General features: G+C 42.7%; 2 protein-coding genes across 2 annotated transcripts; both read left to right on the top strand.

The window, feature by feature from the left end:
• The first annotated feature begins 8463 nt into the window (after window positions 1-8463).
• Window positions 8464-11549, top strand: LOC121685759 (sialidase-3-like). Its single transcript, XM_042066506.1, has 3 exons — window positions 8464-8482; window positions 9122-9342; window positions 10361-11549. Exons 2-3 carry the CDS (start codon window positions 9136-9138, stop codon window positions 11312-11314), a joined length of 1161 nt encoding a protein of 386 aa, XP_041922440.1. The 5' UTR covers window positions 8464-8482; window positions 9122-9135; the 3' UTR covers window positions 11315-11549.
• Window positions 11550-14003: 2454 nt separating this feature from the next.
• Window positions 14004-16948, top strand: LOC121685767 (multimerin-2-like). Its single transcript, XM_042066523.1, has 3 exons — window positions 14004-14494; window positions 14634-14828; window positions 16176-16948. Exons 1-3 carry the CDS (start codon window positions 14149-14151, stop codon window positions 16454-16456), a joined length of 822 nt encoding a protein of 273 aa, XP_041922457.1. The 5' UTR covers window positions 14004-14148; the 3' UTR covers window positions 16457-16948.
• The last annotated feature ends 2993 nt before the right edge of the window (window positions 16949-19941 follow it).

Here is a 19941-nt window from a genome sequence, read left to right as displayed (position 1 = left end):
TACACAAAACTTGGCATGCATTCAGAGGGTGTCATAATGATCCTACACTTTTAATTTCGTGCAGTTTTGACCTTGTCAGCCAGAGATATTGAGATGAAAACACCTAATTTTTTGCTTTTTAATTTTTAACTAGGTGGCGCTATACATGAAATAAGTGGTAATGGGATGGGTTGACATGACCCCTTAAGACCAACATACATAAAAAAGGTGGACCTCCTAGGCCCTACGGTTCTCGAGATATTCACAGAAAACTGTCTCCGGCCACCTACAGGCCAGTTGGTGTATAGTAACATAAATTAATTTATTGTGTGGCCCCCCATGAACGGAATTCCACGAAACTTGGCGTGCATACAGAGGGTGTCATAATGATCCTACACTTCCAATTTCGTGCAGTTTTGACTATGTTAGGTCACAGATACCTTCAATTACACCACCTCATTTTTACTTTTTTGTGTTTAACTAGGTGGCGCTATACATGAAATGAGTGGTTATGGAATGGGTTGACATGGCCCCTTGAGATCAACATACAAAAAAAAAATGGTCCTCCTAAACCCTACGGTTTTCGAGATATTCACAGAAAACTGTGTCTGCCCTACCCTCCTTTCGGGGGGTCCAATTCAGCGGGGGGGCTACAGATCAAAACGAAAAACGATGGTTCCATGCTATCCATGTGGGGTTACATGTCCACCAAGTTTCGTGTACCCCGGTCTTTCAGTGTCTCGGAAATCATTGACGGAAATTTGGGCATGCGAAAAAGAAAAAAAAAGAAAAAAAAAAAAAAAAAGAAAAAAAGAAAAAAAAAAAAAAAATCTGACTAAACCTATATGACCGCCGCTTCGCTGCGCGGCGGTCATAATAACAAGATCATTGGCACTGACTGTATAGCTGCATAAACATTTAAAAAATGATGCTAGGAGAGCCTGGCAGGGAGTCCAAGCAATTGTATTTTGTATTATATTGTATTTTATTGTAGATTTGATACATAGGATCTGAAAGCTGTACTCCACAAGGACACCATAGCAGTATGGGTGTGGATATTGACATTTCTATGGATGATGTTAAATCGTATCTTAGACGTGTAAATGACTAGATTTACACTAGACTCCTGTAAAGTTCCAAGCCCTTGCATAGGCTAAATCACTAGATTTACACTAGACACCTGTGAAGTTCCCAGCCCTTCCATAGGCTAAATCACTAGATTTACACACACCTGTGAAGTTCCCAGCCCTTCCATAGGCTAAATCACTAGATTTACACCAGACACCTGTGAAGTTCCCAGCCCTTTCATAGGCTGTTCCAGCTGTCAGTAGACACCAGCGTAGATCTCAGCCTGTGGAAACAATCTCTGATAGATAGATAGATAGATAGATAGATAGATACTTTATTGATCCCCAAGGGGAATTTCAGGGGGTCTCAGTAGCATACAGACATCACACACAACATGCACTTACAGCAGAAAGGGTAAATATAAGTATAAGTATAAACATATAACCAAACTCCACTGTACAATAGAGACAGTAGGAGATAAGAAAAACTAACAAAACTAAATACTAAATATACTATATAAATTAAATGTAAAAAATCCAGTGTGCTTGAGGGTGATCAAGCATGAGACGCTTGTAGTGACAGGGCCGGGACTGGCCTGTAGTTCTGTGTGCATGGTGAGGTGCTCAAGAGAGTGAGTGTCATGGGAAGGTGCAAAAAGTAGTCCATAGACATATAGATATATAGACATATAGATAGATAGACAGGGCGAAATTCTAAATGATGGTGCCTGTGACTGTGCAGTCTGGAACACCATTAATGACCATTTCCCTCAGACAAGAAAAATGTCAGGCCAATCAGCGACGAGAGAGGAAGACGAAACCGAAACTTGTTGTGAACAGAAGCAGCAACACCTGCAAACGTCAAAAAATGCAGTTGGAAAAAAACAGAAATGTATTTACTCCAAAGTAGACCCACATGCATTGTTTCCTGACTGTTGATGCTGTTTATTGTCAGTTTGTAAAGTTTAGGTGAAGTAGGAAGTAAAGTTAGGAACCTCTGATCAATGTGATTGGTAAGGCTGGACCAATGATTTCAAAGTTGGTGCCTGTCACCATGAAGTGTTGGAAACATTTCCCAATCAAGAGTCACCAGACTCTATTCACTTTGTGAATGAGTTTGGATTTTTCCAGGCTAGGTTTCTCCTCTTTTAGATCCAAATCAATGTGCCTATTGTGCAGAGAGAGGGGTTGAGGATGTGCTGTGCCCCAAAAAAGCCCACAAGGGGGCGCCCTGTTCCCCATCCTACACACGCTCTACACTAACAACTGTCAAGCTTCCTTTTCAGCCCACACTTATTTCCCCATCCTACACACGCTCTACACTAACAACTGTCAAGCTTCCTTTTCAGCCCACACTTATTTCCCCATCCTATACACGCTCTACACTAACAACTGTCAAGCTTCCTTTTCAGCCCACACTTATTTCCCCATCCTATACACGTTCTACACTAACAACTGTCAAGCTTCCTTTTCAGCCCACACTTATTTCCCCATCCTACACACGCTCTACACTAACAACTGTCAAGCTTCCTTTTCAGCCCACACTTATTTCCCCATCCTACACACGCTCTACACTAACAACTGTCAAGCTTCCTTTTCAGCCCACACTTATTTCCCCATCCTACACACGCTCTACACTAACAACTGTCAAGCTTCCTTTTCAGCCCACACTTATTTCCCCATCCTACACACGCTCTACACTAACAACTGTCAAGCTTCCTTTTCAGCCCACACTTATTTCCCCATCCTACACACGCTCTACACTAACAACTGTCAAGCTTCCTTTTCAGCCCACACTTATTTCCCCATCCTACACACGCTCTACACTAACAACTGTCAAGCTTCCTTTTCAGCCCACACTTATTTCCCCATCCTACACACGCTCTACACTAACAACTGTCAAGCTCCTTTTCAGCTCACACTTATTTTAAATATGCTGATGACACAGCACCGGTGTTTTGTTTTTTTAAAGGCTGACAGGTTTTAGATCAGTGTAAAGAAAACAAGAGATGCTCGTAGATCTTTAGTAAAAATGGAATAACAGTTCCTCCCACTGTGGTGGATGCATGGTGAATTAGTCGAACAGGTGTCAACCTACAAATATCTGGGAGTTGAAATAGATTCTCAACTGATTTTCAATGAATGCACACTGAACAAAACCAAGAAAATGCAGCATTGGATGTTTGTGTAAGAAAACTGAATCATATCTGCAGGGGCAGCCGTGGCCTTCTGGTTAGCGCTTCGGACTTGTAACCGTAGGGTTGCTGGTTCGAACCCCGACCAGTAGGAATGGCTGAAGTGCCTTTGAGCAAGACACCTAACCCCTCACTGCTCCCCAAGCGCCGCTGTAGCAGGCAGCTCACTGCGCCGGGATTAGTGTGTGCTTCACCTCACTGTGTGCTGAGTGTGTTTCACTAATTCACAGATTGGGATAAATGCAGAGACAAAATTTTCCTCACGGGATCAAAAGAATATATATCAGGGCTCCGAACCGGTTCAAGGAACGAAAACGAAAACCGAAAACGAACGGAATTTTACGGAATTTTACGAGGAGCGGAAACGGAAACGAAAACAAAATGGTCTTCAACTGTTCCGGAACAGAAACGTTATTCTGAAATCCACAAAACCGGTTAATAACGGTTTTTTTTTCGTTCTCTATATAACAGCTTAATAATTTGATTTCTGCAGTTTGAAATAAAAAAAAAAACGAATAAATGGACCTTTGGTCCAAATGGGTATATTTTGTCTTGCTGTTGTAGTGTAACCTATCCGTCTGCCACTTCGGATCTTAGGCCAGCTCGTAGCGTAGGCCAGTGTTTCTCAAAGTGTGGTCCGCAAGCTATCCCAAGTGGTCCGCGAGCTGTTGTAAAAAATAATATAGATGCGTTGTTTGCAATATTGAACCAACTTGTATGTAAATCCAAAGTTCTGCAATACTGCCTATGTAAGCTATGCCAATTTAAATCATATGAATCCTCTGACACAATAAGCAAGGTGCAAAGACAATAAGCAAGGTGGGTTCAGTGAGTAGGCCTATTGTGTCTATTAGCTATGTGGTCCGTGAGGTTTTTTCTAATGGTTAAGTGGTCCTTGGTCTGTAAAAGTTTGAGAAACACTGGCGTAGGCTACTGAAACTGATTTGGAAATTGTTTGTAGCCTATGCGTAATAGCCTATTTTGCCTGTCCACGCCTTGTCGTTTTAAAGTCGGGATTTGAAATGTTTGCACAATTATAGCCTATTCTATGTAGCCTAGAAGAGTTAAACAGGAAATTTGAGAGAGGCCTTGTCAGCAACAGACAGGTTCGTTTATAAACAGGGTTGGAATTATAGCGCAAGCCTTTGAAGATCTCCATATGGATAAAACTCCAAAAGGCTACAACCAGGTAAGGAGTTTAGCACGTATCCAGAAATATTTTTGATAAGAAATTATTTATAGGCATAGGTTAGGCCTACAGTAAGTCTGTAGGCTATGGGATGGATAGCCCATCTGAATGTTTTTGGATGCCGCCTGTGATTTATTATTTTTGGCCATAGCTACGGTATAGGCTAAATCAAGGGGAAATAATTAGTAGCCTACGTCTATTCTAAGGTAAAGTCCACAAAAATAGACTTGATAGTCCCGCCAAACACTGCCGGAACTTTAAGAACGAACGATATTTTGCGTTCCGAACCGGTTCAGGACCGATATGTTGGTGGCGGAACGCATGCAAGAACGAAAACGTTAAACATAGGCCTATCTGAACCGTTCGGAACGGAACGTTTGAAAAATAATTTCGTTTTCAAGCCCTGATATATATACTTATACTTACTTATCTGATTAGACAAACACTTTCTTGAAATGTTTTACGAAAGTCTTCTGCAGAGTGTTCTGTGTGTTTGGGAACATGCACGTTAAAGCTACAGATAAATGAAGCTGCTGTATATAAACCACTGTTGACTAGCCAGGAGATTCCAGACCCAAATCTGAAAGATTAGGGGTCTGGCCATGAATAATGTAATGGCCCAACTCGAGGGGTGGCACCAAGCATGCATTTGAAAATCTCACTGCACGCAATTGGATAACACTATACAACCAATGTTTAATGACTGATTCCAGAATTCGACGCAATTGGATAACAATACGACTCTCATCTGTTTAGCTCGTCTCTGGCCCGCCTATATCAGATACACCGATGTGATTTGTGCCCCACAATACAAGGGACATGAGTAATGAGCATCATTACTCATTGCCAGAGTGACTCGCTGAGCAAATTCAAATTGTGCTCCCGCGAGAACTCTGGATTTCCAGGATATGTTACAGTTTTTTCTGATTGCTTAAGCACATTTTTTGTAACTATGGCTTTTTTTGCAAAACTCTACACACAAATGGCAAAACCTCTCACCCAATCAGCAAAACATTGTAGTTCTCTTGCAAAAGCTAACACACCTTGCTTAACTCTTCACACCTTCGTAAAAATGGTGTTTTCGTATCTAGCAGTAAACACAAGCCATCACAATAGTAAGCACACAATGTGCCAACAACACACTGATGGTATGAATAAAAAACACATCTGGCTTTTGCTTTCTCTGTGCACAAGGTAGACTATGTCAGTTTGAGGTCATACTTTTGTCATAGTTCTGTAAACATACAGGGATCCCAACTTCAAGTATTAGTGTTTATTTACACACATCAAAACAAACACAAGTGTGTTTTTCCAAGTCAAAACACAAAATTGCATTTCACTGAGACAAAACAAATCAGTCTACATCGGGTCGTCTCTCTCAAAATTCTGTCAACATCACATGCAATGTCCTAGTCCAAGGCACCGGGAAAAATATATTCTGGAATGACGTATCCAGGCCTGACATGACAATATCCCCACATGTAGTTTTTTTGTCTGTTTTTTTCTCTTCTCACTCTTCCTGCTCACTCCATCGTACCCATTGTACATTACCTGTGGCTTATTTATAGTGCTTAGGCTGATTGCAAAGTGAACTAATTATCTAAAACAGTTTTCACATGAGAAAGTGTGCCAGAGAGTTGGCAAAATAGTGTAAATAATAGCCATTGTGCCTACAGTTGTGCAAAGTGTGTGTTACAAAATTGCAAACTGAGTGCAAAGCAGTGTTTGTGCTTTTAGTTTTGCGAACTCAGTGAGTGGTTTTGCCATTTGTGTGTAGAGTTTTGCAAAAAAAGCCATAGTTACAAAAAATGTGTTTAAGCATTCAGAAAAAACTGTAAAGCAATCTAATGTAGCAATCCAGCTATGCTAGATGCACAATTCTCCCCAATACAATAAAGTTTGCAATCAAAATGAATCTGTTATATTAATGTTACAGTTTTTTCTGAATGCTTAAACACATTTTTTGTAACTATGGCTTTTTTTGCAAAACTCTACACACAAATGGCAAAACCACTCACTGAGTTCGCAAAACTAAAAGCACAAACACTGCTTTGCACTCAGTTTGCAATTTTGTAACACACATTTTGCACAACTGTAGGCACAATGGCTATTATTTACACTATTTTGCCAACTCTCTGGCACACTTTCTCATGTGAAAACTGTTTTAGATAATTAGTTCACTTTGCAATCAGCCTAAGCACTATAAATAAGCCACAGGTAATGTACAATGGGTACAATGGAGTGAGCAGGAAGAGTGAGAAGAGAAAAAAACAGACAAAAAAACAGTCTACATGTGGGGATATTGTCATGTCAGGCCTGGATACGGCATTCCAGAATATATTTTTCCCGGTGCCTTGGACTAAGACATTGCATGTGATGTAGACAGAATTTTGAGAGACGACCCGATGTAGACTGATTTGTTTTGTCTCAGTGAAATGCTATTTTGTGTTTTGACTTGGAAAAACACACTTGTGTTTGTTTTGATGTGTGTAAATAAACACTAATACTTGAAGTTGGGATCCCTGTATGTTTACAGAACTATGACAAAAGTATGACCTCAAACTGACATAGTCTACCTTGTGCACAGAGAAAGCAAAAGCCAGATGTGTTTTTTATTCATACCATCAGTGTGTTGTTGGCACATTGTGTGCTTACTATTGTGATGGCTTGTGTTTACTGTTAGATACGAAAACACCATTTTTACGAAGGTGTGAAGAGTTAAGCAAGGTGTGTTAGCTTTTGCAAGAGAACTACAATGTTTTGCTGATTGGGTGAGAGGTTTTGCCATTTGTGTGTAGAGTTTTGCAAAAAAAGCCATAGTTACAAAAAATGTGCTTAAGCAATCAGAAAAAACTGTAAAAATGTACATAGTGCTGCTTTAAGGACCAAAAGAGACTGCAGCGCATGATCAAGATGGCCAGTAAGATCATTACGTACATAGTGCTGCTTTAAGGACCAGAAGAGACTGCACACACACAATTTGTTATGTTATATTTCTGTGTCTTAAGTGTGTTAGTGTTTTCTTATGTTATATTTCTGTGTCTTAAGTGTGTTAGTGTTTTCTTATGTTATATTTCTGTGTCTTAAGTGTGTTAGTGTTTTGTGAACTACTGTGTGCAGTGTTTTTCAAAATGTGTGAGGCTGAGAGTGAGCTTAGTCTGTGCTTAGTGTGTGTGTGTGGCTGGCAATGTGCTTAGTCTGTGCTTAGTGTGTGTGTGAGGCTGGCTGGCAATGTGCTTAGTCTGTGCTTAGTTTGTGTGTGAGGCTGGCAATGTGCTTAGTCTGTGCTTAGTGTGTGTGTGTGGCTGGCAATGTGCTTAGTCTGTGCTTAGTGTGTGTGTGTGGCTGGCAGTGTGCTTAGTCTGTGCTTAGTGTGTGTGTGAGGCTGAGAGTGTGCTTAGTCTGTGCTTAGTGTGTGTGTGTGGCTGGCAATGTGCTTACTCTGTGCTTAGTGTGTGTGTGTGGCTGAGAGTGTGCTTATATTATAGTTGTGCAAATCTTGGCTGATGTTTTGCTCCTTGAGGGTAAGGTTTCGCTAACTGAGTAATACGTTTGATTTTGTGTAAGCAATAAGAAACATTTTGTTTTCATGACTTAATAATAGGGCAGGGTAGATGTGTTATGGGTCAGTCTGGTGAAACTATATCTCAAAACTAGCCAAACATCAGGGCGCAACTCATGGGTTATCACCAGTGATGGAGCAAAGGGCATGGGTGTATGTGCATCTGGTAGGCTGTGTGAGTGTGTGTGTGTGTGTGTGTGTGTGTTTGTGTGTGTCTTATAAATGATGGTGCAGTATGTTGTTTTCGTTGATGTCACTCAAATGTCTTTACAGTAACAACACCTCGATGACATAGGTGCTGAAGGATTTCCCTGGATTGGATCACTTTGGCGACCCTGCTGGTCATCAGTGGCATGGGAGGGAATCCCTCCCTCAGGTGAATCAGGTGAGTGACCCTGAAGGAGGGCCTTCCCTCACCTCTGATATTAAAACGCAAACACCCTCGTAAACTTCACACGACTGCGGGAGGCAAGAGAAGAGCACCTGAGAGGTAAGCCTCTAGCGCAGATACCCTTTTGAACAAGTAGTTCATCTTTATTTGGTGCGTAGTGTGCCATTTATTTCATTTGCTTATGTAATAGGACAATGCTCATTAATTAACAGACGAGCTGTAAATAAGCCAGAGTTCGCTTGTGACTGCTAATTTCTATCCGTTGTACCTTAAAAAAAGACAGCCTAGAATAAAACAGCAAACAGAAAAATAAAACAATTTGAAAATAAAAAAAGTACAGTGACCTCATGTCTCATATTCTGTCACCGCATTGCTTACCACTGACCCAGTCTCTGTAGGAATCTCAGTTTGTTAACCTGGTATGACGGCACTAATTGCATTTCCTGATAGCTGATACTTTGTTATGTCAATGAATAAATTGCTTTTTGTCCAAGCATGCTATTTCTATTTTCTTGTATGATTTAAGAATGCTAAGAACCATTTAACTTGATATGATCAGTCAGCTGATCATAGGCTTCAGGGATTACACAAAATATGTTCTAGAATTTCCATGGAAATTCTCTCCTGTTAGAGAAAAAATCAGCTGGACACCCTTATTTTAACATCCTTATCAGAAATCCTGTATTGGGGTCAAAGTAGACCGATATGACTGACTGATATGATTGATTTTTCCTGTAGAACACACCTTGACAATGGGCAGCAGAGCGACTAAGTCTCACTCCACAGAAACGCTGGTGTTTGCTGATAAAGATCATGACTTCAGAATCCCAGCGCTGCTTTACGTTAAGGAGTGGAACACCTTCCTGGCGTTTGCAGAGAAGCGCACCTCTAGCAAAGACGAACACGCAGAGAATCTGGTGATGAGAAAAGGCTCACGGCAGCCTGACGGCTCACTGCAGGTACCCAGGAGAACAGCGCCACCTCATGGCTGTGTTTTAGTACTACACCTCTGCCTTATCTACACACCACAACAGCGCCACCTCATGGCTGTGTTTTAGTACTACACCTCTGCCTGCTACACACCACAACAGCGCCACCACATGGCTGTGTTTTATACTATACTAAATGTCCTTGTTTTCATCATTAATGTTGTAAATGACTGTTGTAGAAAGAAATGGCTGATCTTTAATGCAATATCTACATTGCCCATTATCATCAACCATTCATCCAATGTTCCAAAGGTACATTCTGTTTACTAATCTGATATCATTTTAAAAAGGCTAACTAATAAAACATTTGAAAACCCTTTTGCAATCATGTTAGCACATAATGTAATCCAAAAAAAAAACTGCTGCCCTGATAAAAAAAAAAACAACGCAACTGATCTCAGCTGGTATTCTGTCTATAATGGAGTGGAATGAACATTTCTAAGTGACCCCAAGCTTTTGAACGGTAGTGCATCTCTGCGTTATTCACACACCACAACAGCGCCACTGCATGGTTGTGTTTTAGTACTACATCTCTGCGTTATCCACACACCAAAACGGCGCTACCTCATGGTTGTATTTTAGTACTACATCTCTGTGTTATCCACACACCTCAACAGCGCCACTGCATGGTTGTGTTTTAGTACTACACCTCTGCCTCATCTACACACCACAACAGCGCCACCTCATGGTTGTGTTTTAGTGCTACATCTCTGCCTCATCATTATTTATTAGCGACATACAGCTGTATTTTAGCACAAAATTCCTGCAGCTGAAATGGGAAATAGATGTTGACTATGAATGGTGACAGTATAGTTCTTATTTCTTAGTTCTTATTTAGTTCTTAATAGTAAAGGTCTTGCTTTAGGTGTGTTGCACCTGTGACTTAAGGGTCAAATGGCATTAATACAGAACATGGAGGCACACCAGCCGTGTCCACTGTAGTCTCTCCATGCCCTGTGTTCATTTGAAACTTGCTATGCTATTGCAGTGGTCTCCCACCGAGGACTTGATGAAGGCGTCCATAGATGGGTTCCGCACCATGAACCCCTGCCCAGTCTTCGAGCGGAACTCCGGAACCCTGTTTCTGTTCTTCATCTGCCTGAGGGGTACGACCTTAGAGTGCATGCTGAAGCCCGGCCAGACCCGCCTGTGCTACGTCACGAGCGTGGACCGCGGCCAGACCTGGAGCGACCACACCGACCTGACGAGCAGCGTCATGGACGCCACCTTCGACCACTACCAGACGTTCGCCGTGGGCCCGGGCCATGGGATCCAGCTCCGCAGTGGCACTCTGCTGGTGCCCGCCTATGTGAAGCTGGTGGAGGGGTGCCGCCAGTACCCGGGCCTGTGGTGCTGCTGCGGGGGCTGTGAGTGCGTGAGCACCCACTCGGTGGTGCTGCGGAGCCACGACCTGCTCACCTGGCACGCCGGCCAGCCCGTCGCCACGGAGACGGGAGAGTGCCAGCTGGCGGAGGTGTTTGACGGCGAGGGCAGGACGCAGGTGTACCTGAATGCCCGCAGCACCGGGGAGTGGAGAGTGGAGGCTCTGAGCGGTGATGGCGGGGACAGCTTTACGCCGCTGAGCCACCTGGCACTGCCGGAGGTGGGCAAGGGCTGCCAGGGCAGCGTGGTGAGCTTCCCCGCCAGGGAGCTGCCCGCAGGGGAAGGGGCGTCCGCACAGACGGCTCTGCTCTTCAGCCACCCCACCGCAGGGCAGGACTGGGACAGGCTGGAGCTGGGGGTCCACCTGCGGAGCTCTCTCCAGGACCACCACCCCTGGGGGGAACCCCACATCATCCACCCGGGGCGCAGCGGCTACTCAGACCTCGCTCGCTGTGAGGCGGAGGGGCGCTTCACCTGCCTCATGGAGTGTGGTGAGGGGGGACGTCTTCAGATGGTCTTCAGGGAGTTTGACCTCACAGAGATACTGCACATCGTTTAACCAATCAGACGTAGAGAGAGGCGCATCTGTGTGAGGACGTTGCTCTATGATAGACTACAGACAAATCTCCTACAGACAAACTTTTTTCCTCCAGGACTCAATGTTCCATCAGTCAGTGTCAACAATTTTAATCAAGCAGTTCAAACGTAACTTTAGTACCAAATGAAAACGAGATCTTGCTAAAAAAAGTCAGGCTGCGTGAGTGGAGAAACCGAAGTGCTTTCTGTAATAAACATGTTTCTTATTCAATAGCACCATGACTTTATTTCTTCATTCAGAGCCAATGCAGTCAGTCAGCCTTTGCCTAAATAAATAGGCCTACATTTGAACAAGTGAACATTCGAACACTTTGGCAATAATGTTTTTTGAGTAAAATACACATTATTATGCTGTTTTTATCAATGAAGACGTCAATTTTGGTTGGTTATTATATAATGCACCATATTGTTATATTTAGGCCTACATCAGACATGTTGTGCAGGCTTCTGCAAAATTCCAGAATTGTACTGAAACTGGCTATTAAATTCCAATTCAATTCTTGAATTTCACTTGTATTTCAATTGAGGTAGCAAACAGGAAGCATAATTGCAATTTGAATTGTGCACAACCCTGATTAATTGTGGCAGTAGCCTAACAGATGAGGAAAGGAACAGGTTTAACAAACTGATAAGGAAAGCAGGTTCCATCATTGGTTCATGCCCAAGTTCTGTGGAGGAATTCTAGAACAGGGTGATGAAGAAGGTGAGGAGTGTGCTGTGAAGGGAGGACCCTTGTACAGCATGTTCACTAACAGTGGCACTAACAGTTCACCAACACTTACAGGCCCTAGTCCTACTGATGTATGTTGTTGTGTGTGTGTTCGCCCACAGCTCAGTGTTTCCCATAAGTTGACTTATGTGTGGCGGCCCACCACAATATCAACATTGACCACCACACAATATAAACATTGACCACCACAATAGCAACATTGACCACCACACAATATAAACATTGACCACCACACAATGATTTTCCAGGTTGTGCTAAGTTGTGCTTAAATCTTGTTAGCATCATAACCATGCTGCACTAATTTGTTAAAAACTGTTGCATTCAAGTTAATTCTGCAAACCTACCTCCACAAATATAATTTAATTCAGTGGGAAACACTGGCAGCTCATAGCCCTCGCAACCCGCCACCTCAACACTCACCGGCATGGGAGTCGAAGGCTCTAACCACTGAGCTAAAAGCCCAGGCTTCCAACTCAGCGGTTAGAAGTGTTCTTAAAGGAACACGCCACCCAAAATCAATAGTAATATATGTTCTTACCTTAACTTTCACAAGTTGAGTCATACCTCTCCCGCGTCGGTATGTGAACTCAAACGCTCTGGCGCGCGGCGCGAATGTGTTAGCATGTTGCTATGCTAGCGGGCTCTGCCGTAGCCGTAGAGGGAGTAAGATGGCATTAATCAAACACATGTGGTTGCCAGGTAGCAAAATAATTTCCCCCGTGGGGATTAATAAAGTGCAATCAATCAATAAATTAATGAATGAATTAATTAATAGTCAAGAACTAATCAATTAATCGTTGCAGCCCTAGTGTGTTTTGGGCTCCTACTTGTGGTGGTATATGGTCTAAAAAGGTGGGTGAAAATTATAATAGCCGTTGCACATAAATGATTACGGAAGGGTAAACAGGATTTATGTCATCTCTTGTTTTGTCTCTGGGTGCAAGTCTGACAGCATATTTTGCGTCTGGGTGCAAGTCTGACAGCATATTTTGCGTCTGGGTGCAAGTCTGACAGCATATTTTGCGTCTGGGTGCGAGTCTGACAGCGTATTTTGCCGACAGTACATGTGCACTGCGAAGCGAAGTCAGATGCACAAAGTGGGCAGAGTCCGGCAGATGTTAATTAATAAAAGATAGATGGATAGATCAGAATTTAGCACTGGCTGCATGTGATTGGTTTATTCAGTTTCACCTCACCAGGGAAATCTCGCCTTGACGTAGCTTCCTACTACCTATATCGCCGCCGAATTCGAGCCGTCTTTGTATGAAATGCACTAAATGAATAAACGGGCCTTGCATCATTGCAGTATTTGTAATGTTTTTGGTACTACATATTCCTAGCCTGGAGATTCCAGACCCTGGTAATCTAGAAAGATTAAGGGTCTGGCCACAAATAATGTAATGGCCCAACTCAAGGGACGGCACCAAGCGTCCATTTGAAAATCTCACTGCACGCAATTGGATAACACAATACGACCAACGTTTACTGATCGATTCCGGACTTCGACGCAATTGGATAACACTATACGATCAACGTTTACTGACCGATTCCGGACTTCGACGCGATAACGCTACGACTGTCATCTGTTTAGCTCGCCTTTGGCCTGCCTATATCAGATACACCGATGTGATTGGCTCCCCGCGATACAAGTGGCAAAAGTAATGTGCATCATTACTCATTGCCAGTGTCTCGCAGAGACAATTTAAATTGTGCTCTTGAGAGAACTCTGGATTTTCCAAGGTAACATATTCCCACATGAAGCAGGAAATCCTGGGTTTCCCCGCTGCTTCTGAGAGTGTCACAAACGTCCCTTATTTCACAATCGCATCACATGACCAGAAACCTTCTAATCCGATTGGCTGAGATGGGTTCTTTGATAAATAAACAACAGGAGCTCAAAGTCCTTTGAAGAGAGGATTCTTGAATCCAATGACGCACCTTAGCTGGGGATCTTTCTGATTAGAGACTTTGACGCAGTATAAGGTTCTCACAGAGAGCAGAGCTGACACTGTTGCCAGAGCAGAGATAGAGCTGTGTGTGTGTGTGTATGTGTGTGTGTGTTGAGCATGAAGATGAAGACTCTTGGAGCTGTGCTGCTGTTGCTGTGGTCTGAGCTGGTTGTGGTTGCAGCAGAGAGTGGACACACAAATCTCCAAGATGAAGCTGCAGACACAGCCTTTACCCAACAAAGCTGCCAGCCGGACATCCACACTGTGCTGAGAGAGATGAGCGCTCTGGTGGCGGAGCAGAGAGTGGAGCTCAGACACACTAAGACACAGGTGGAGGCTTTGGAGAAGAAAGCAGAGACTATGGAGACCAGAATGAGAGCCAGTGAGAATAAAGTAGAGACTATGGAGACCAGAATGAGAGACAGTGAGAGTCTGGTGGAACAACTAAAGAGTGAAAATGCAGGTACAAAAATAGTTAATAAATTAATCTTAAGTTTTTGGAAATTATACAATTTCTGTATGTAATTCAACTTTTACAACACTGTGTGTGTGTGTGTGTGTGTGTGTGTGTGTGTGTGTGTATGTGTGTGTGTTGTCCTCAGCTCATGCAATGAATCTGAGCCTCACTGTGAGTGAAGTGGCTGCTCTGAAGAGGGAGAGAGAGCAGAGGAGGGTGTCTTTCTCTGCATCACTGCTGACATCTGGTGATGGACATACAGGACCCTTTTCAGCTGCAACACCCCTGGTCTACAGACACGTCTTCACTAACGTTGGAGATGGCTACAATCCAAACACAGGTACTGGACCAATGAGTTATTTTGACTGGTGCTACTGTTTGCTGTATGTAATGTGAACATGTGATATAATGTTAATTTATCGTTGCTTGCTTATCTATATCGCATTTTTCACACACAGATATAATTGACCCATCGCAAAACTCCTGCCCCAAACGGTCCTTGTCCAATCATACCTTAGCAACCATTTTACTATATAAACAAGGTCCGTCAAGCTTTGAACTCTGAGCAATATGGTGAAATTATGTGCGTACAAAATGTGTAGGTCTGACACCAGGATACCCTGCGAGTGTATCGGGTGGAGTCAGGTTTTTTTTTTTCATTTCCAAAGCCCAAAGCGCAAGAGGAGAGATGTCGGCTATGGATCAGACATGTGCTTTAGCAAAACAAAGCAAACATAGATCCACTTCCCACAAGGGGTTGCATTAGGGAAATGATGGACCAGCACTTCCAGAATCTCGCCACCTGATTAATGTCTTCCCAACTAAACTAAAAGGTTTAAGAATAGAGAAGCATGTGATGTTAGTTCCACATCAGGTTGCCTGTGAGAAGTGATAGAGGTTTATCTTCTTAATCTTGCAACCTGACTAAAGTCTTAATGTTTACAGGTCTATTGATAGAGTGAATCTGATAAAAACAAAGAAAGGAAAAATAGAAAAAACCAGGAAGGTAAAGTACAATAGTCAGTAAGCAAAGTGCGCAGTCTGCAGTGATTTGAGAGATACAGTAGGTGTGCATATGGCTGAAACATGCCAGAGGTCATTTGGCCCTGACCCATTTACTGATTTATAAACAAGTTCTGTGATTTACAGAAAGCCAGTGTAGGGACCTGTCCAGTGTAGGGAGTATTGGTTCTAGATAAGAAGTAATCTCAGATAATGTAATGTTTATTCAGGTTATTGGAAGTCGTTTAGGTCATATGCATCTGCTAAGAACTATAAATATAACACTAAAATGCTCATATGACAATTATTAATCAATTTGTTACAAGGTAAACAAAGGGATTTTATATGATCATCTTAGCTGAAAAACAACTATGTGTTCTTGCCCTGTAGTTAATTTATAAATAAATGGAACATTTTTAATCCATCTCAGTGTGAGAGCATGAGTGGGACTGGTATTCATCTGTTTTTTTGGAGCCACCAGTACAACAGCGTATCAGCAGTTGTGTCTCTTCTTTAACTAATATACTAGAAAAATACATTTGTAAATATGAAAACAATACATTAATAAGTTTAACATCTGATTGTATAAGCAGGCATGCTGTCTTCACACTTTTAAATAGTTCAAACCTATTTAAATATTTTTAATCTCTCATTTTTCTGTATTCTGAATTTCTATCTGTCACAGGGATCTTTACAGCTCCAGTAAGGGGGGTCTACCACTTTGTTGTGTTTCTTCATGGAGCAGGATCATCAACACCTACAGGACTCTCTCTTCATAAAAATGGAGAGCATGTTGCTGTTGCTTACAGTCATCAAACAAGCGGCAGTATAACTCCCTCAAACGGAGCCTCTCTGCTGCTGGAGGTGGGAGATGTGGTCTATGTGAAGCTGTGGCCCAATTCATGGGTGTTTGATAGTCAGAACCGACACACCACCTTCTCTGGCCACCTGCTCTTCCCGATGTGAGGATGACTGTTTAAAACTTGACAAACAGTTTGTGTTTTCTGTGTGAGATTTTTAATGTACAAACACTAAAAAATGAACAAGAATGGTGTATAAGGATACACAGCACCTGAACACCCCAAATAAACACACATGTACAACGATTTCCATAAAGAACACGTTCTGGCCGCTATAGTTATCACTACACTGCAGCATCACTATTCACTCTTATCCTGGATGCAAATGAATAGAGAAATGACACTACAGTAATTTCCTGTGTATTAGCCGCATTGTGTATAAGCCGCAGAACAGTGTTTTATGGAAGTTAAAAGAAACGAAACCATATTAATACCATATCGACTGCCCACGTGTATTAACCTCATAGCTGAAGACATTTGTCAAAATCAATGTATAAGCTGCGGCTTATGGTTGGGAAATTACGGTAAGGAAGGGTTAATTTGTTTTGTTTTGACGTTAGGTTTTGTATCTCATGAATAAAACTAATAATGATTGCCATGTTTGGTGTGTGAGTCTGACAGTTACGGTAAGGAAGGGTTCATTTCTACGGAGCCCCGGATATGTCATGGGGAAAAAAATAAAAATAATAATAAGTTGTGGCCACGAAATAGCAATTCGTTCCCACAAAGTACTAATTTGTGGCCACGAAATATTAATTCGTTCCCACGAAATAGGTCATTTGTGGCCAAAGAAAGCAAACCTTTCACAGCAAGCCAATGCTTCTGATCTAGGCCGTTTTTTGCACAGTAAGACTGTCTGTGTTGACATAATAGATCATGTGTCTTCACAAATGAAAACTGCACTTCTGAAAAAGATAGAAAATAGATGCAAGATCACAATACTAGCAGATGAGTCAACCAGTTCTGGACACAAATCAACACTAATTGTGTTTTTGAAGACCAGTGTTGATGGAAACATGGACCCCATGCCTTTCCTTTGGACCTGATTGAGCTGGGTAGTCTGTCTGCTGCCCATATCAAAGACAAGATAATGACTTGCCTGTTCAAGAATGGCTTCACTATTGAGTTTCTGCAGGAAGTCTTCATAGGGTTTTGCAGTGATGGGGCCAATGTAATGTTAGGTGTGAAGTCAGGTGTGGGGAAGCTGCTCCAGGATGACTTCCCAGGCATCATGCTGTGGCACTGCCTTAATCACAGACTGGAGCTTGCTGTGGACCAGGCACTGGACTCAACAGAGGGAACAAAAGACTTCCAGGCATTCCTTGACACCCTGTATTCTTTATAGAGCCAGTCACCAAAAAATGTGCGACAGCTGAGTGAATGTGCTCACAACCTACACATCACCCTCAACAGGATTGGGAGAGTGTTCCGTGTCCTCTGGGTCACTTCTTCGTGTAGGGCAGTCACAGCTGTATGGCGTCTTATCCAGCCTTGGGAGACATCAGAGGACACTTCCAGGGACGGCAGAGAAAGGGCCAAATGCAAGGGGCTGCTTACAAAATTGTGCTCTGTTAATTTCCTGACAAGTCTTGCACTGATGTTAGATGTTCACACTTTACACTCGTTACCATCCAAAAAGAGACACTAGGTTGTTCTAACTCAGACTTTTCTTTTAAGACCAAACTGTTCAGCTAACCCATCAAATACACTTACTTTTAATCAGATGCACTCTTGACTACCCTACTCTCTTGCTCAGTGTTGTGTTTGCCTGGAAGAATGAACCTTCTTGGGATTCTGCCTTTGAATTGACCTTCTTGGGACTCTGCCTTTGAATCGACCTTCTTGGGACTCTATCTGCCTTTGAATTGACCGCCTTTGTGACCACAGCCCGTTGATGGAATTTTGCGTTTGTTATCCAAAAGTACTAACCTGAAGAGACTGCCTCTGAAAACAGGTGAAGACATTGTTTAAGTTAAGAAAAGACTTACCCGTGTTTCTGTACTTACCTATTGAAGAGGATTTCTGTGAGAAGACCTCGTTATTATTGAAAAAGAAACTTACCTGCGTTACTTTAAGACCGGTGCTGTGCTGGGAAATGATAAAACTTTCTGTCCTGCATTTGTGCTCCAACAATGTTATATCATGTACCTTATATTTACTTTTGATAAGTCTTTTGATAAGTCTTAAAATATCAGTATTTTGTAATTTTATACTTTTATTTACTATAATTTACTATTCTTTGCTTCTGTTCATGTTCTGCTCATTGCCTCTGTGTATGAAATGCGTTATATAAACAACCTTGCCTTGCATAGTATTCGTAGTATTGCATATTCCCACATGAAGCATAATATTTGTAGTATTGCATATTCCCACATGAAGCATAATATTTGTAGTATTGCATATTCCCACATGAAGCATAATATTTGTAGTATTGCATATTTCTACATGAAGCAGGAAATCCTGGGTTTCCCCACTGCTGCTGTGTCACAAACTTCCCACATTTCACAATCACATCACATGACCAGAAACCCTCCCGTCCCATTGGCTGAGATGGGTTCTTTGATAGCTAAACAAATAAAAGAAGTTTGTGTGTGTGTGTTGAGCATGAGGATTGTGTGTGTGTGTGAGCATAAGGATGAAGACTCCCGCAACCATGAATGACCTACAGACAGTGAGCGAGTGGTATAAATATTGGTTAGACTTCCTATGACTCCAAAACATAGATCACAGAGATTTTTCTGGAATATTCATAATCAATTTATAATTTCGACAGCCGCGTCCGCCTCACGGCCGCGACCGAGACTGTATGGGCCGGCCCGCACCGCGCACATTCCTCGGCACATTCCTCGGCCGGCCCACCGGGAAATCTCCCGATCGTCCCGATTGCAACTCCGCCCCTGACGTACAAACACACACACACACATACACACACAAACCCACATGTGCGCACAAACAAACACACGTGACACACACATACACAGAAAAAGAGAAACACATCTATATGTGAACCACAAGCAAAAGGCAAAAGGAAATAGCAAACACAATGGCATGCAATGGCATGCAATACACAGAAATGACACCAGTGACAGGATCAGATCTCTCACCCGCAATGTCACTCCTTAGTTGTTGCACTAGTTTCTCACTGGCTCTCAGTCTGGTCTCCATGGTGTCCAATTGTGCCTTAGTGTGTCTGAGCTCCACCCCCTGCTCCTCCATCAGAGCCCTCATCTGCTCCTCCATCAGAGCCCTCATCCTCATCTGGTCCTCCATCAGAGCCCTCATCTGCTCCTCCATCAGAGCCCTGATCCCCCTCTCAGCTCCACTTTCTGCTGCAGCCACCACCAGAGCAGACCACAGCAACAGCGGCACAGTTCCAGGAGTCATCCTCTTGCTCAACACACAGATCTGTCTCTACTCTGGCTGTGGGCTGTTGTCTGGGGTGAGTTCTGCTCTCTGCGAGGAGGCTGTGCGGTGTAAACGCTACAGACCAGACGAGCCGTATTTAAGCTCATAGAGAGCTGACTCTTATCCTGTGACGGGATTGTGAAATTTAGGATATTACAGTATTTTATTAAGCACAATTTTGAAAAC

Source organism: Alosa sapidissima, chromosome 16 (assembly GCF_018492685.1).
Source record: "Alosa sapidissima isolate fAloSap1 chromosome 16, fAloSap1.pri, whole genome shotgun sequence".
NCBI lineage: Eukaryota > Metazoa > Chordata > Actinopteri > Clupeiformes > Clupeidae > Alosa > Alosa sapidissima.
This window is presented reverse-complemented; position numbering and strand designations above follow the sequence as displayed.

Bases quoted from the DNA above. Each gene is read 5' to 3' on its own strand.
- LOC121685759 (XM_042066506.1), top strand. From the start codon at position 9,136: ATGGGCAGCAGAGCGACTAAGTCTCACTCCACAGAAACGCTGGTGTTT. The intron at 9,343-10,360 runs GTACCCAGGAGA...ATGCTATTGCAG, and splicing joins AGCCTGACGGCTCACTGCAG to TGGTCTCCCACCGAGGACTT.
- LOC121685767 (XM_042066523.1), top strand. From the start codon at position 14,149: ATGAAGATGAAGACTCTTGGAGCTGTGCTGCTGTTGCTGTGGTCTGAG. The intron at 14,495-14,633 runs GTACAAAAATAG...TGTTGTCCTCAG, and splicing joins ACTAAAGAGTGAAAATGCAG to CTCATGCAATGAATCTGAGC. The intron at 14,829-16,175 runs GTACTGGACCAA...TATCTGTCACAG, and splicing joins TGGCTACAATCCAAACACAG to GGATCTTTACAGCTCCAGTA.